Raw genomic sequence first — 17,904 nt, forward strand, 5'->3', positions numbered from 1 at the left:
AAGAATCACATGAAGGTCCGGGAGTGGCCTAGCCAGTCTCCAGACCTTAATCCTATAGAAAATCTGTGGAGGGAGCTATAGGCCTCGAAATCTTACTGACTTGAAGAGGATCTGCAAAAAGGAGTGGGACAAATTCCCTCCTGAGATGTGCGCAAACCTGGTGGCCAACTACAAGAAACGTCTGACCTCTGTGATTGCCAACAAGGGGGTTGCCACCAAGTACTAAGTCATCTTTTGCGAAGGGATCAATAACTTATTTTACTCATCAAGCACATCAAGCTCTGACTTTTGAGCCCTGGGTTTTTGAGGGTTTATTTGTTGTTATTCTGTCTTTCACAGCTACAATAAACCTACCATTACAATTCTTTGTCAGAGGGCAAACATACAAAACCAGCAGGGGATAAAATACTTCTTTCCCTCACTGTACCTTGGAATGGATTAATTCACATCCAAGGACTTATTAGGTGGTTTGTTTTTGAGACATTAGTATTTAAAAAAAAGTGCTACTAAATAAAAATGCATTATTGTTATTTTGTGGTATGAGTTGGATATTTGATGCCTTAAATGTCCTTAGTCCCTTCTTTTTTGTTTTGTATACAAGTCCGAATGGCATATATTTTTGTAGGTATGACGCATACGGATGTTATTTGCAAGTTTTGAAAGTTCTAAATTTTCTTCCCCTTCTAATGTATGCTACTTCCCACACTTCTTAGATTATAAGCTCTTCTGGGCAGGGTCCTACCCTCCCCCTGTGTTACTGTCTGTAGCTGTCATTTGCAATCCCTATTTAATGTACAGCGTAACTAGTTATGTAAGAATCTCTGAAAGTTTGCTCCACCATACTGGTGAAGATTCTGGAAAGATTCTAAACAGCTTTTAACAGTTCAGCTGCACTGAACTGTAACCAATTGTATTTTGCAAAGAACACATGCAAGGAAACACACACACACACACACACACACACACATATATATTACACAGAGGTACTCCCCGGGTTAAGGACATCCGACATACGGACGACTCCTAGATACTTTTTTTTTTTTTTTTTTGACTCCCTGCTCGTTCCTGTGCAAAACAGAGGCTTGACGGGGGGCAGTTTGCATGACTTGCAGAAGAAATCTTTTGCTAAACACAGCTGAGGTTGTGGGTGATCTTAAAGTGTATCTAAACTCAGAATTTTCACTTTACAAGCCAAAAAGGGCTAGCCAAAAAAGGGGGGTGTACAATGAAGTGCAGAGCCTCCCGGGATACATACGTCACGCATCCCGAGAGGCTCTTGGGTGCTCCTTCTGCGCATGCCCGAGCACCTGCGTAGAAGAAGAACCTTCCAAAAAAAGGTGAGGAATGAATTTCTCAAATAGGCGGAGCTCTTGTGATTGTCTTCAGCCAAGTCGAAGACAGCTGTCCTTGGCTGTCTTCTAAAATACAATGAGAGTATATGAAATAACAAATAAAAAAATACATAGTATTGTAGGGGTGTTTTCAAAGTGCAAAGGAATAGACTCTTCAGCCTGAAAAAAGCTCTTCCAGAACTCAGAAGAGAGAGAAGCCACTGGTAGAAATAACAGGCAAATCACCTAGTTTTATTGGTACGCACCACATATAAAAAGTTTAAATGGTTCTAATTTGGAAGTAGTAAAATAACTCTGAGTTTCCTCAGAACAATTTAAAATTGATGAAATGAAAGCCACTAGGACCTCTGGCTGATCAGATATAGGGCAAGGAGTGGGAACATCATTGTGGCCTCTGCAGTCAATCAGTCAATAATTAGGTAAATATGGGCTACAAGTAGCCCCCGGGTTACATACAAGATAGGAACTGTAAGTTTGTTCTTAAATTGAGATTGTATGTAAGTTGGAACAGGTACAATATTTTAATACATGCAATTAGGACAGATGATTGTCTCAACATATTATTGGGCAGCATGGTGTCAGTTACTGTAAAAAAATGCTCACTGTAAGTTAATCACAAAGCAAAAAAAAAAAAAATCTTTATGGCGCCTAAACATTCATTAAATCCTGGAGCAAGCTATGCTTTGATATGCAAAAAAGAAACAACTGCAGAGTTTATCTTGGTCATTAAAGAGTTACAAGAACTTGCAGAACAGCAAAAGATTTCTTCTGCAAGTCATGCGATAACTTATCCAAAACTTTATCCAAAACCAAGACCACTAAATTTACGGTGATGTCTACAACATTCAATTGAGCATTGGTTCGGACATGGCTTTCAATGGTCAGGTTGATGATGGCCACCGAAGATAGCTGCATGTGAAGAAACCAGCTCAAGCAGCAACAGATGTAGAAATATCTTGACTAAAGAAAAAAGTAGAAAGTTCTTTTACACAGCAGAGAAAAGATGTGCATTCTCCATGGATGCAAGGAAAAATGTTGTCATGATGGTAGCAGGAGAGGTTATCCAAGGCTGGCCTACAGTTTTGTCCCTCAAAAAAAATAAACGTTTTGCTTTATACTTTAATCTTACATAAAATTATATTTTAGATCAGCCATGTCTCTCAGATGCAGTACTAGGTGTATAGAAGTATTGTAGTATACAAAATATAAAAAGAAAAAGGTTTATATTTACCAGTAACGGAAGCCCATTTAAGACCCACAGTGGTCTGCTGCGGGCTCTAACTCCTTTCAAGTAAATGTGACCCTCTTTTTTTTTGCATGCAGCTGCGACAGATAGCTGCAGGGTTTGCAAAAGTGGCATGCCACTATTGGCTGCGGTGTCTGAAGATCTGCACCGGTGCAACACAAATCTTGTCGTATGCAATGTGGTTTGCATCTCTCAGTGGCACAACTGGTTGCAGTGTGCCCAGAGGCTGTGGGCTAGTTTGACACTTTGTGTCTGAAATTATCATATACATTTTTACTTGGGTCTGAATTGCTGGGCCAACTCTACATATAATCCAAAAGCACAACAAATTAAAGCAATGATACAAATTGTTGATAAAGTAACAATAATCGTTGATGCAAAGATAACAATTTTGTCTGCTCATTCAAACAAAACATAAAATGTACACCACCTTTCAATTATAAAAACAACAACACGTAACATATTACGCTGCAAAGTTATTTAACAAAATGTAGAAAAACTGTGTGAAAAATTAGGTCTGCCCTTCCAATAGCAATTAAACGGGTAAGTAGAAGGTGCTGCTAATCAAATGCACTTGAATTAATGATCATCAGCAAGTGTGACCACTTCTAAATTAGCAGACATTTTAGCAATTTGCTGTCCTGCAGCATTCAGGTGTGTGATAACACAATGCCAAGGAGGAAAGAATTCCCAAATAAAATGTTTGCTGCCCAATCTATGAAGGGTTAGAAGGTTGAATGGCTGTTACCTTTGTTACGGCCTCAGCTCTTTCACGCTCCAGTGTTTTCTCCTTCTGTCTCTCTGCTCTTAATGTGGCTGTTGATGTGGCTTTCACAGACGTAAAGTCTAAGGTCATCCACTCGTCCCTCTGAAATGGAAGCATGGGTTCATTTAGCATTACAGAAAACACAGTCAGTCAACCTCTTGTCTTAACCATACTGAAGTGTCATCTAAGTGAATGACGTGTCAGCAACACACTAGCAGAATGTTAAAATGTGCTCATATCCAGCACATGACCTCCTTTGAGAGATTGTGCACGGAAGGCCCGTACGCTAAAGGTGTTGACTCCTCTGTATACCGCCTTCTGTACAGTTTAGTTTGGGCAATTTCAGGCAAGTTCAAATACATGCTGCAATGGGAGAAGGTACTGGGGCAGACCCTAGACTTGGATGACTGGCAGGAGATTTGCAAAGCTGCTAATAAGAGCTCTATTTGTATGTTATACAAGGAAAACTTATATACATATATATACCGTACTAGTATTGTAATTTCTATATTGTCCATTCAGGGCAAATTGACAGGCTCTCAAGAAAGAAAAACCATTGATATTGAACTTCCAACACTCTACCCTATCAATCCGTTGGTAAATAATTCAGCATCTGACCTCCTCCTAGGATGCAGTGCTCAGGCCTAAATCACCGATCCCAAAGGATTACGGTCTTTGAATTTTAATTGTTATTATTAATAGTATTCTGATCTCAATCATCCCCTAAACAACCCTAAGGGCGAAACGCATCGGGCACTTGAGACAAGTCATCCACATAGTTTTGTAAGCATGGTATAAGTAGCAATTCTAATAAGTCTTGCTTGATAAAATCACCTTTTGAATGTATCTAGCACAGTAGGTCTATGTTATTAATAGGGCTATTAGTACTCCTAAATAAAATTTACTTATCAAAAACTTATGCCTATTAAAATCCTGTCTTTCCTCTACATTCCTCTTAAATTTAGCTACTAAAAACCAGGCTAGGCATAAAATATATGTTTACTTGACATAGAAGACCCCTCTTGAAACCTATCCCATTCAGTTACAAATCATTTTTCCACACATTTGTTTTAGGTCTGCACCTTGTAAAGTTCAAAAAACCAAGAGACATTGGTTCAGAAAACCAAGACAGTGGTAAGCAATTGCAGCCCCCTATTTTCTCAATGCTAGGTTTTATGTTTTTTATGCAGTTAATTTTTTGTTTATAATTGTGAAGCAGTTTCTGTACACAGTGAACATCTGCACTCTCTAGTTCTATGGGATACTGCAACTGTGTGCTCAGATGGCAGTATTACGTTTAACTCCTATGAGAAGCTGGCTTGGACAGGATTATTATTAGTACACAGTATTTATATAGCGCCGCTGTACAAAGTCCATAGTTATGTCACTAGATGTCCCTCAGAGGGGCTCACAATCTAATGTCCCTAGTCATATGTCATTAACACAGTCTAAGATCATATTTGGGGAAAGCTAATTAACCTAAATGCATGTTTTTAGATTGTGGGAGGAAACCCACACAAACACGAGGAGAACCTGCAAACTCCATGCAGATAGCATCCTGGTCGAGATTTGAACCTGGGACCTAGCGCTGCAAAGGCCAGAGTGCTAACTTCTGAGCCATCATGCTGCCCGGGGATACCATTATTCCCAGGGAGGGAATGGAGATCTACATATTTATAAGATTTAATTCTATAAACAAATGATACGTCTTTCAATGATCACCCAACAGTATAATAACATCCCAATGGTTGCAAGCTACACATGACTGTAGCTCCTTGTACTGCTTTATTGAGTATGTCTGCTCTTGTTTCAGTATTTCTCAGTAAATAATGTCTAAGTATAAATCTGAACACTAAGGAGCACAGTAAAAAAAACATTCTGTAATGCAGTAAGCAAGGTGTGATGAGCTGTCATTCATCTTATATGGCATCCTAATGCATTTATAGCATAGTTAAATGCTTGAGGGAGGAAAAAATAAAAGAAACAGAACAGAAGTAATTTCTCCTGCTTTAAAGCACATTTAACATGAGCTGTGTTAAGGCAGCGTGCCACTGTGCACAATGAAGTGTGTATATGATATGCATTATTAGCTAAGGCTTCTCCTGCTGCTGCTTGGAGGGGACAAGGATTTTCTATTGTTTGTTTTCACATAACTAGAATACGTTTAGCTCATATAAATTGAGGGTTCTGTTGGTCTTTTTTGGGCCTGCCATAAGAAACAAGATCTATCACAGGCAGGCGCCCACTGCCATGAATTCTGAATACCACAGTAGCCTTTTCTTACAATGCACTTTAAAACAATCATCAGGAAAAAAATATTGGTGCCGACATTGTTGACCAGTTGATATTCAGATTATAAAATCCTTTCTGGTGATTTTAGTCCTTGACAAAAGATAGAAAAACGTCCTTCAAAATCATTGGGTTACTGAACGCACTCACTAAGTACTCTATAAATCCAAATCTCTTATATCTATCCTGACAGGCTGGTATTATCGGAGGACGGAATACTTACCCATCTATGAAAAATGTTGAACTTAGTTAAATATGCATTTAATTAGTTATGAATGCATTTACCCTGAAGTTTAAAAGCCAGGTTAATATCCATATTTTTTCAGGAAAGAGGGTAAAGAAGAGAAAAGAGGGGGGAAGCCTACAAAAGCCTTTAAATGCCTATAAAAGGCTAGCAGTTCAATAGAAGTCTTTATGAGCGTTTATAGGCATTTTAAAGATGTACACTAAGCCTAAAAGTATTATCAGCAATCATAAAAGGAAGACTGATCAATAATTCAACCAGCAGTACAGCTTTAACAACAACCCATACATGTCAAAATCACGCCTAAAAATCCCTGCAAGCATGTCTGCAACCATGGATTGGGTTATCATAGTAGTGGCGTCTATCAATCACTAAAAATCACAATGTTTTGGCAAGTCTGGAAAATAAGAGAATACCTCTAGTGTTGGGCCGACCTTCCTTTCCAAAGACTCTTTTGAGATTTTCCATGGCTTCTTTTCACTGCCCGTGTCAGATGAGGCAGCCTCAACCCATTCTCCCTCAGAATCCTGCAAAATACAAAGACACATTTAACAATTAGGTGAATCCTTTGTTTTTCTAGAAACAAAGTCTCACAAAAATTACGAAAACATGTCATCAGGACTTTTATAATATTATTTGCTCTGTATTATCTTCAAAATTTGTATGGTTGTTTTTTCTTTCACCAATAAAACCCTTTTGTACCAGAAAAAAATGACAACAGTATTCCTGTAATGATACAACTCTCTGTGTACTATGGTATAATATATATTTAAGCCCATTGACATGACATATTTTTACAAGAAAAGAGGCCAGAATATCATATTGCACAACACATTGTTGGCAAAATAATAGTTCTCTATGAAATCTGGATACGTTGACTTATGCACTAACCTTGACTAGATAAATAGTTTTTAATTAAAAAAAAAACAAAAAACAAAAACAAAACAAAAAAACATATGTAAGGGTCAGTCCTTGGACTGGTTCTGTTTTCTCTGTACACCTCCTCTCTCGGTAGTCTCATATCCTCCTTTGGCTTACAGTACCATCTGTATGCTGATAACACTGAAATCTATCCGTCCACCCCTGACCTGTCTCTCTCAGTCCTGGATAAGGTCTCATGCTGCCTGTCAGCCATCTCGTCATGAGTGTCTGACCAATTCCTGAAACTCAACGTGGATAAAACAGAACTCATCATCTTCCCCCCCTCACATTACAAATCTCCCCAACATATTACTGTTAATAACACTGTTATTCGACCCGCCCCTCAGGCACGTTGTCTTGGCGTCACCTTTGACGCCCCTACCTGTCCCCTGAGACCACCAAACTCCTTGTACACGCTCTTATCATCCCTCGTCTGGACTACTGTAACCTCCTCCTCTCTGGTATTCCACTAACCCGACTCTCTCCTCTACAATCTATTATGAATGCTGCAGTATATATATATATATATATATATATATATATATATAACTATATCAGTGCCTAACACTGGTTTATCAACCGGTATGATGTACAAACGTTACCATAAAACATAAGGCAAGCATGCTGTACTAAATGAATTCCTATTCCTGCCAATAATACGGAAAGTCATTTAGAGACAGACGCTGCTTTCATGGGATGAATGTCTGCAGAAGGTCATCTGCTCATAGTGGCACAGGTATAGCTCTAAAGCACTGGGACACACATCATCTCCTTAATAAAGCCCTGTGTGTAAAGCCTATCTGGGACAGCGTATCTTCCTGTTCTTTTATCATTTGTCCGTCACAGTGGGATTAATGATACTAGATGCTGAAATTACAATAGGATAATGGCAGCTTCGCCTGCAAATAAACAATGCAGCACAGGAGCACAATTTACTTCTATGGATTTTAAATTAAATTACAGCATGAAGCCATATTGCCTAGACGAAAGAAAAGAGCGACACGCCATCTCAATAAAATCTGCCTGGATCCTCACCGTAGAAGAATCCGAGGCGCTCTCCTTCGTTTCTGATTTGTGCTTCTTGCTTTTTTTCTTTTTCTCCTTCTTGGCCTTTTTGTTATGTTTGTCCTTTTTCTTCTTCTTTCCAGAATTTTCCTGAAACGATAAGGAAAGATTTATAGCAGATTTATCAGTACAGGAATGTTAGTATTTTCTAAACCTATTGCGACCAGAGAAAATATAAACCAAACTAAATTTACCAGCATTGGTATGTGCCAGATACTTGGATATTGCTCTAAAGATCTATTGGTTCACAAAGGGGTTAAAGCAGTGTTTCCCAAACAAGGTTCGCTAGAACCCTAGGTTTCTTATGCATTGAGCAGTTTTTGAGTCAGGTTTTTGAGTCAGGTTATAAATAAATAAACAGATAAGAAGCCTAGCAAGAGTAAAACAAGAACAGGAAATTTTGAAGCAATAATCACCTTTAATCTAGCACTGTCCCCCACAAAAACTCTACTCCACCACTAGATGTCACCAGTCTAACACACACACTATGGCTCTTGATAACTCCCACTACAATATAAAATTTATAAATGTGCCTCCTGTTTTTCTATTTTAATGTTAGTGTACACAAAAAATATATATTATGCCTTAAAACTTTTTTTTGCTAGACATCTCTGGATTTATTTCTATGTTTCAATGTGACTTCATCTCTATTGGGCATGAGATAAGATGATTCTTTGTCAGGGTAGCCAACCATCCATACAAAATGTAGATTGACAGACTGTCTGGGATTTCATAGATAAAAAAGCATATAAAGAATTAGATTATTTTCCCAGCACCTTTATTAAACCTTTTTTTAGGTCCCCTAATATGCAGAAACATAATGGTTACCACCCAGGCTCAATCACACATGAGGGGTTAAAATAATTACATAATATTTGCCAAGTTAATATTAACTAGTTATTAATACAGACTAGAAAACTATGTTAATAAACTGTATATACTCGAATAAACTTATATAAACCTACCTAAAAACTACATTGATTCAAGTATAAATCTAGGATAGAAAATGTGGATGTCACGTCTAACATTCAAAACAGTATTCACCAGAAATGTGTGTAATTTAAAACATGTATTTAAAGGGCAAATATTTAAAAATCACATAGGCTCAGTCTGTTTATCCTTTTTCTAACTAACTGACTTTTGTTTATGATGGGTCACCTGCTCCTAAATGAACTTTTGTGCATTATTGTTGGCCACCAGTAGATGGTGCTGTGTGCTTTAAGTAAACAGACAGACAACAAGAATTTGTTATGCACTTTACATGAGGACACAGCACCATCTAGTGGTCCATTAATAAACCAATTTTTTTTTTTTCTAATGACATTTCCAGTTTAAAAAAAAAATATATACATTGGGGTTTATACTTGAGTATATATAGTAGATAGTCTTTAAGGATAGTCTGATGTTGTGGACTGCCTGAGATATCATATAATTTTAGGAAGGCAAGATACATTTAGGAACCTTGCTATCTATTACTGCTCAGATACACTTTATTCCCCAGGGGATTTCAGATGCATTTCAGGTCTACAGCTACAGTACAGGTCTCAAAGAATGAACAAGCTGCCCCTCTGGCACAAATGAAGTTTCATCCCTTTTTAGTTATTTATAGTCATGGACCCCATCTTTTAGGATCTGTAAATTTTTTATTTTGCTTAAAAAACCTTCTTGTATATATATTTGTAACTTATACAGAGTCTACAATTACAACAAAGTATCCAGAACAAAGACAAGTTCACTGTTAATGTTATCCAATGGTATATGAAGGAGTCACACGTGAAGGTAATATTGGAAGTTATCATAGTGCTCTGTGCTGGCGGAGCTGAGTAATACCCACATCCCTTAGTGTCTTTACACAGATTTGTATTGAAAACAAGGGCAAAGCACATGTATTACCAATTCTGTTAATGAGTGTTAATATTAAAAACTCAGGTTCTGCTTTAATGTTTATTTAATTTATAACTAAATCCAAGAATAATATTTTGAAATTGTGCTTTTCTTGGTAGCCGTGCCAGTAACACACTTACAGTTTTAGGGAGACAACATTCACTCACTGTTTCTGATGTATGGAGAAACAGAGAGGACAGGAGGTTAGTATTGCTGCATTCACAACAAGGGGCGCCTTCTGGAGGTGGGGGCTGGTATTGCTGCGCCCCCCTCTATAGGCTGACACCTGTGTAATAATATAATAGAAATGGTCTCTTCCCTCACATTACCTGGGCTAGCAGCTGCTCCCGGGCTCTCCTCTTACTCTCCTTCTTCTCCTCTATACTGCTCACACTTTGAAAACTACCCTCGTAAGCTGCCATTACTGAAGCCGTAAAGTGACACCGCACTACACTATAAACAGCAGTATAAGTGTCGCGCTTTAGCTCTGATCACGTGGGGCAATACACGGGAGCGGCCATGTTGGTACACCCGGAAGTAAAATGAAGCCAGCGGAAGTTTTGTGTGCTCAGCAGGAAAAGTTAAAGTAAAAGTTGTGTGTTCATGTCTGGCTTCTGTATGTGCAGTGCAGCCTTAAAACATTTAGCTGGGGTGTTCTACATTAAATGTTTTACACATCACATCTCCATCTCCACCTTTCCAGGGACATTACATGGCACTGAGGATAATTTAAAACTTAATTGTTAGACTGAGTAAATACATTTGAGAGGAAGATGTTCAACCACAGAACTACATGAGGCAGGGCCTGTCCTGTAGGTTGGGCTCATTGCTCAAGCTGTTGTGATTATATGCAGGGTTGGACCTTTATGGATACATTTTAATATCTCAATTGCACAACTATAATCAATGGAAGTAATCCTGACCCCTAAGTAGAGGACTATAATGGTTGTCTATGGAGTATTAATCCACGGCTGGATCATTGTAAACAGGACATGCAATAGGCCCAATTTATTAAAGCTCTCCAAGGCTGGAGAAGATACACTTTCACCAGTGAAGCTGGGTGATCCATCAAACCTGGAATGGATCTGGTCCAGGACTGAAATAATTTGCTAACAAATAGCAAATTACTTTTAAGAAATCCATTCCATGTTTGCTGGATAACCCAGGTTTACCAATGTAATTGTATCCTCTCAAACCTTGGAGAGCTTTAACCCTCCTGGCGTTCTAATTCTGTCCGTTTTTTACGCAAAAAGCGGTACATTGTTTTGCATGGAAATTTATTTTAAATTTTAGGCCTTTAATTCTTAGGCATAACTCACTGAAATATGTCCAGTATTTAATAAATGTATAAATAAACTTTAAGTAAAAAAAAATCTGTTAAAACAAGGGTACATAAAAATACTGAAAACTGTACAGTACAGTAGCATGTGTAATATAGATAAATATATATATACATATATATATATTCTATAAGGATTACTTTGTATTGGATTCAATACAGCTATTTTGTATTGAATCCAATACAAAATTATTTAAATTTCCCGCCGCGCCCCCCGCACACACTGACACATGCACCGATGTCACCAGGGAATCCCCGGTAACATCACTTCACTCGCCGGCTGAAGATCTAAAGAAGAGGAGGCCGCCCGAGGACCATTGGGTAGGACGCCGTAGGATGAGGTACCCTATTTAATGTACACCGCTGCGTAATATGTTGGCGCTATATAAATCCTGTTTAATAATAATAAAAGGTAAGTGTGTTTTTTTTTTATTGTTTTTAGCTACCTCAAGTGTGGCTCGGGGTTACCGCTTTTTGCATGGTTTTTTTACCCCGAGCCACACTCGGGAATAGCGCCAGGCGTGTAATTAAATCAGGCCCAATTCTCCAATTCTGTGCATCTGATTGTGTGTTACTTCCCGACCTCCTAGATTGTTAGCTCTTTGGGGCAGGCTCCTCTCCTTCTCCTGTGTCACTGTATGTATTTGTCTGTCATTTGTAACCCCTATTTAATTTTACAGCGCTGCGTAATATGTTGGTACTATAAATTATGTTTAATAATATCAGTAATAATCTGAAACTACAACGCACTACTTATGTACTCTGTAACATGAGGGACCACTTGTTCCCTCTGCTCATCAATCAGTGGAGACTCTCATTAATCTAAATATTCCTCCTGTAGCTCTAACATTTATTAAGTGTAGATCAATCATCAAACATACATCGCTGCCTCCAGGGACGGCCGTACACTTTGTAAACCTTGTGGATATTCGTCCTGCAGGATCAGGGTCCAGGACTGGGGTGGAGACCAGAGGAGTTTTTTTATTTCAGAAGGACAGATTAATATAAAAACAGTAATCATGGTAAAGAATTGTAAAGATTAAGGAATTAAACTGTTCTGCGGACATGATGACTTGTGTGGTCCCTCAAAATTACCCTTCTATGTGATCAAATGATGAAATAATAATACATTTCTTTTCAATTATTTTTATTGAAGTTTTATAAAAAAAAAAATCCATATTATATATTATAAATATATGTACAGTGGTGCGTAATATGTTGGCGCTATATAAATCCTATTTATTAATAATAATAATATTATATAAAAATATAACAGGAGAATGCAGGGGAACAAACTGAAATTATACAAAGTTGGAGCACAAGTACAGAATTGAAAGTCAATCACCTAAATGAAACCCAAAAATACAAACAATTCAAAGTCCCATTTACACTCTTGCAGAGGTAGTCAGAAGAAGGAAGTCTAGGAGGAAAAAAGAAAATAAAAAACTGATGAGGAGCAAAAGAAAAGAGAGGGGGGCATAAGTGGTAGGGAACAAAAAATAGGGGGGTAGTAATGGCATGGAATCCAAGATCTGTCCATGATATGAAAAGGAGCTTTCTTCTATTAAAAAGAATGAGATGGTTGTGGTCGCAAAAATAGTTTCACATTGAGGTCACTTAGTAGATAGTGGGTAATCCATGGTGACCAGACCTTCTGGAATGCCATTAGAGAGTCATTGAGCTTTGCTGCCATAATGAAATACCAGGTAACTTTTCTATTCTGCGTTACCATTTGAGTACTAGAGAAACAAGCTTTCACTAGACTTTGTTTTGCTACTTTAAATATACTCGGCCTGATTTAATAAAGCTCTCTGACACTGGAGAAGATAGACTATCATGGGAAAACCAGGATGGTCCAGCAAATCTGAAATTAATTTCTTAAAATATCACTTGCTTTTAGTTGGCACATGTTTTCAATTCTGTACCAGATCCATTACAGATTTGTCAGATCACTCAGGTTCTCCCATGATAGTTATCTTCTCCACTCTTGAAGAGCTTTATTAAATCAGGCCCATATTTCAAAAGTTTAGCTTGGTGCCTCATACAGCCCTGGGGTTTCATTAGGAGCAAAGCCTAAAAGAATAGTTACAGATGCTCCACTTTAATAGGGAGTATATAGCCATAATAATAAATTTAGACTTTTTTAATTAAAAACATTTGATGTCTTTGTACTGCATGGAGAACTCTTTATGCTGCTTTTGGACCTTCTCCTCTGTTTTTACTGAAATATTGGTTTTAATTAAGTTTGTAACGTCAATGGGTAATACCATTGTGGATAATTATTGTGTCCCTTTTCCATTTGTTATAAATGGATTGTACGCAAGAAGCTAAAAAGTCAGGGAGTTTTCGTTTTACTGCATAGGAAAATTAAAATACTTTAATGTTCATAGTATGTGTGTCCTGCTAGGGCTCTGTCATATAGGTTCTTTACACGTCTTTTTACATTGCCACAATGTGCTTACCTAAATAAGTACTGTTTATTATTATTATTATTATTATTAATAATAATATTATTAATACTAACAATATTAATAATAGGGGATCTGTTGCAAGAACGGCAGGCTACACGGACCCATAAAGGGAAAGCTGTCTCTGTGCAGACTTGAAAGTATATCTTTTCATTAGAAAACCTGTAATAGACCAAAAACCAAGCCTGCTGCTAAATAGCGGTCACCATACAATGCCTGCTAGGACCTCTCCTGGCTCCTCTATTTACTTCCAATGCAGCTGCCATTTGCCAGGCCCTAGAACTGTTCCATGGGTGACAGGAGAGATTATAGAGCCATGTGAAAGTCTTGACTCCAGAGTCCATCAAAATGTGAATTGATTTCAGGAACATTGATTTAGGCAATGGGGGCAGGCAGAAGAAAGAGCAGTCTTTATGGTGATCGTTTTGTAGAAGCAGGTTTAGTTTATTTTTTTTGTTTTGCTACAAGCTTTACATTTTTTTGTCACTATGATCATATAATTTAATTACACAAAACAGCAATCTTCTCTGGTGCCATCAATGTAAGATTAAGTCACAAATAAGATGGAAGGTTCTGATTCTAATATTGGTGCAGAATTATTCTGTATGTGAATAACTAAACAGCAAGAGGGTATATGTTTACTGGTATATGTTTATGTAAAAATCTTTTAAGGAATACAAGCTGATTTCCTCAATAAAAAGACACAAAAATACTACGTTCATTTACATTCATTTCCTGGAATCAGTTGTTGCTAGAGCTTGCTGAATTTTTATATAGCTCTCATTGAATAGACCTGGAAGGTTCCCCTAAAAATGGGGTACTTTGCAGGAAAGGATTTACTAAATTATATTACTGAGTAGTGTTGGTCAAATATCTCACTAATCGATTCGACAGCTATTCGATCGAATAGGGGGATATTGTTCGGGTGATCGAATGCCAAATTCGAACACCATTAAAGTCAATAATGGGAAAATTCGGGTTATTTTTCGGGACTGTGAGTAACCGCAAAAGCAATCAGGGAAGCAGAGCTGACAGCTCCGCTCCCCTGATTGCTCTTGCAGCCCTTTACTAGTTGTATGTGTTCTTGGATAGAGTTTCTCTATCCAAGAACACAGGAGTCCTGTGTTCCAGAATAGAGAAACTCTATCCAGGTATAGGGATAGTGCTCCCTGATTGGCTGAGGAAAGCGTTCCTAGGCCAATCAGAGAGCACTAGAGGTTTTGAATGGGGAGACTTGTCCCCATTTAACCTCTAGTGCCGGGGATCCCACACTGTTCTCAATGAATGCGGATGGCCATGGCCACATTCATTGAGAGGATCCCTGGATAAATGGGGACAAGTCTCCCCATTCATTCACCTCTAGTGCTCTGTGATTGTCTGGGGAAAGTAAAATCCTGATGACACTTGAGCTGTCATTAGGGTTTACCTTTCCTCAGCCAATCACTAGAGGTGATGAATGGGGAAACTTGTCCTCATTTATCTCTAGTGCCCGGGGATCCCACACTGACAGGACGATTTCCACGGCTGTGTAGCCATGGAAATCATCCTGTCATTGTGGGATAACCTGTAAAAAAATTAAAGTTAGTTACACAAATCACACATATTCAATAAATTACTTTAACATTTTTTTTTTTTTAACATATTTTTACACATGAATTGGTGCCGTCAAATCCTGTGTTTTTCAGGTCGGGTCTACCCGAATTGGAACAGCCATATTTGGGTCGAATATAAGGACAACCCGAATTCAAACACCAACAATATTACTGAGATTTTCCATCAGAGGAAAATGAGACATGAAAGTCATGGGATAGGCGGAGCAGAATCCTGGTATGCCCTGCAGAGCATGTTGAAAATATGGGATAATCATGAAATAAATCTGGGAAATACTCCTGGGTCAAGTGCATGAGAAAATAACACAGAGAGATGTGGGAAGTGGCATGAATGAAATACAGAAAACGAAGAAGGTAATTAGAGGGAAGAGATGAGATTGTCTCCCTGCAATGCTTTTATCAGTGTGACACTTGTGAGGGACCATCAGTGAAATGAAAGTGGGGATAATATAGCTGTGTAATGTCCCTTCTGTAATTGTCATTCACCACCTGGGAGATGAAAAGTGATGCATCAAGGTCAGCCTAGGTCATGGCATGGCAGAAGTACCTATTATCTTCCATTTCTGGAACATCTCTACCTCTATTACACCAAAGATCACCCTCAGAAACAAATGTACACACGAAATTCACGACCTTTTGGTTAAAGCTGAACTCCAGCCTTATCTCTTGCAGAGAAGTGTAGAGAAGTGTTTCTCAGCCAGGGTTCCTCCAGGGGTTCCATAGGCAATGAGCAGTTTGTGCCTCCCAGGTCAGTTTAGGTGAGACCAATGATCTTTTTAGGTGTAAGGGTGACATTCTTTCAAATGACCCCCATGCTAATATACTGTGAGTTATTTATAAAATAATTATAGCAGGGGTTCCCTGCAGACCTGAAAGTTATTGTAATGTGTAAAAATATTGCTTAGCCTTGGCTTATTGCACACCCCAAGCTTCTCACAATTAGTCAGATAGGCTTATTTCCAGGTCAGAGGACATTCAGCATTATCTAGTCTTTTTATTCCCAGCCTGACTGTCCCTGGCTGCCTCCTTTTAATCATTTGATTTAGTTCTTTCAATCACAGGGTCTTAGCATCACATTTTCAGAAGTTGCGTACAATACCCTGCCAGTTCCTCCCACCAGCCATGATCTGCCTGCATTGCACAGAGAAGCAGAAACAAAGTATTTTATGGAATTATTCCTTATAATCCATCCTGCCAATCCACAGTTTAGTATTTGCCGAAACTGAATCATTGGATCTGGTGAACATTTATTCAGTGGTTAGCACTCTGGCCTTTGCAGCGCTAGGTCTCAGGTTTGTATCTCGTTCAGGACACTATCTGCATAAAGTTTGCAGGTTCCCCCTGTGTTTGCGTCCAGTACTCTGGTTTCCTTCCACATTCTAAAAACATGCTGATAGGTTCATTGGCTTCCCCCCAACAATTGTCCTTAGACTGTGTTTTGAAATCAATAAAAGTCTTCACCTCTCAGAGATTCTTTATTTCACATGAGATCACAGGAGTCAGGTGTCTTTTCTTCTCCCTTTGGACTTGTCAGACTAAAGGAAGCTGAATGATATAATGGCAGAAAAGAGTTCACTAGATAAGGAAAAATCGACAAAATGATAGTGTTTTTTATTAAATTGAGTTTTGGGCCAAACCTGGTGTGACGTTTGTTAGAAATCTTGTCTTTGAAAAAGAAAATCTCATTTTGTTTCCTGGTCCTTTAGGACCCCAGGGACATAGGGATATGATGTCGGGTCAAGCTCAGCAATTTGGCATGTCTGGCATGGAATGTCACATGGTGGGCCACCATTTGATGACTAATGTAATCACTCATGTTGGTGGCATGGTGGCTCAGTGGTTATTTCTCTGACTTTTACAGCAATAGGGCCCTAGGTTCATGACTATAGATTTTGAAAAATGCTGTGTAATATGTAAGTGCTGTATAGCAATGAAGTAATAATGCTCATTCAAAAAATTTTAAAGTGGAACTAAACCCCAGAATACTCACCTGTCCTCGTTCTGTTGCAGGGCACTGCTTTCTTCTTCCTGCTGAGTTGTGATCTTTAGCCATTGCATGCACATTGACATGCATAGCTCAGCAATATTACAAGTTCCACAGAGCGATAAGGCAGGTATGAATGCTTTTTGTAGAACCAATGCTTTTTGCCTGTTCCTTTCTCCAATAAAGCCATGCCTGTTCGCCATTTTTTAAAGTGGAACTTTAGTTTTAACTCAAGCATTTTAAGCATATATAACAGCAACCCTTTTCTTCGTACCTATTCAAAATGCATCTATCGAATTTATATTTTGAAGATTTCTAACTGTTATGGGATCACTTCCAAATCATGGTTTGCAGCAGAACATAGCTCAATCAAAAATAAACACGCTTGTTATTGCAGTGAGAATCATTCAGAGAAAACAGTTTTTCTTTCCACATGCAGTCCAATATTAAATGCCGGCTATTGGCGTGACCTGTCATTGACTCCTGCACAGAATACTTTCCATTAAATGAGCAATTTTCACTGATCATAGACTGTGTTCCTGTGACACAGACAAATATATCTGCTGCAAATAAATCATTCACAGTCGTCATGCTGTTTCGTAGAAATAAATAAAATAAGATGCCTCTTGGCAGCCAAAAGTGTGAAGGTTTCCTCATACAGGTAATATGTATGGTGCAGGTAAATTACACATCGGCCTAGGGGAGACAAAGCAACTGCAATGTTAACATATTATTT

The 17,904-nt window shown here is 38.3% G+C and overlaps 1 protein-coding gene across 1 annotated transcript in view; it reads right to left on the reverse strand.

Annotated features, from left to right (window-relative positions):
- CWF19L2 (CWF19 like cell cycle control factor 2) overlaps positions 1 to 10,204 on the reverse strand; it is a 74,432-nt gene extending 64,228 nt beyond the window's left edge. Inside the window, exons 1-4 of the mRNA XM_072398648.1 lie at positions 10,097 to 10,204; positions 7,854 to 7,973; positions 6,314 to 6,424; positions 3,318 to 3,466 (exon numbers count right to left, since the gene is read on the reverse strand). Coding sequence (XP_072254749.1) covers positions 3,318 to 3,466; positions 6,314 to 6,424; positions 7,854 to 7,973; positions 10,097 to 10,189 — 473 coding nt within the window. The 5' untranslated portion in view covers positions 10,190 to 10,204. The remainder of the gene's footprint in view (positions 1 to 3,317; positions 3,467 to 6,313; positions 6,425 to 7,853; positions 7,974 to 10,096) is intronic.
- Positions 10,205 to 17,904: the final 7,700 nt, after the last annotated feature.

Source organism: Pyxicephalus adspersus, chromosome 1, assembly GCF_032062135.1.
Source record: "Pyxicephalus adspersus chromosome 1, UCB_Pads_2.0, whole genome shotgun sequence".
NCBI lineage: Eukaryota > Metazoa > Chordata > Amphibia > Anura > Pyxicephalidae > Pyxicephalus > Pyxicephalus adspersus.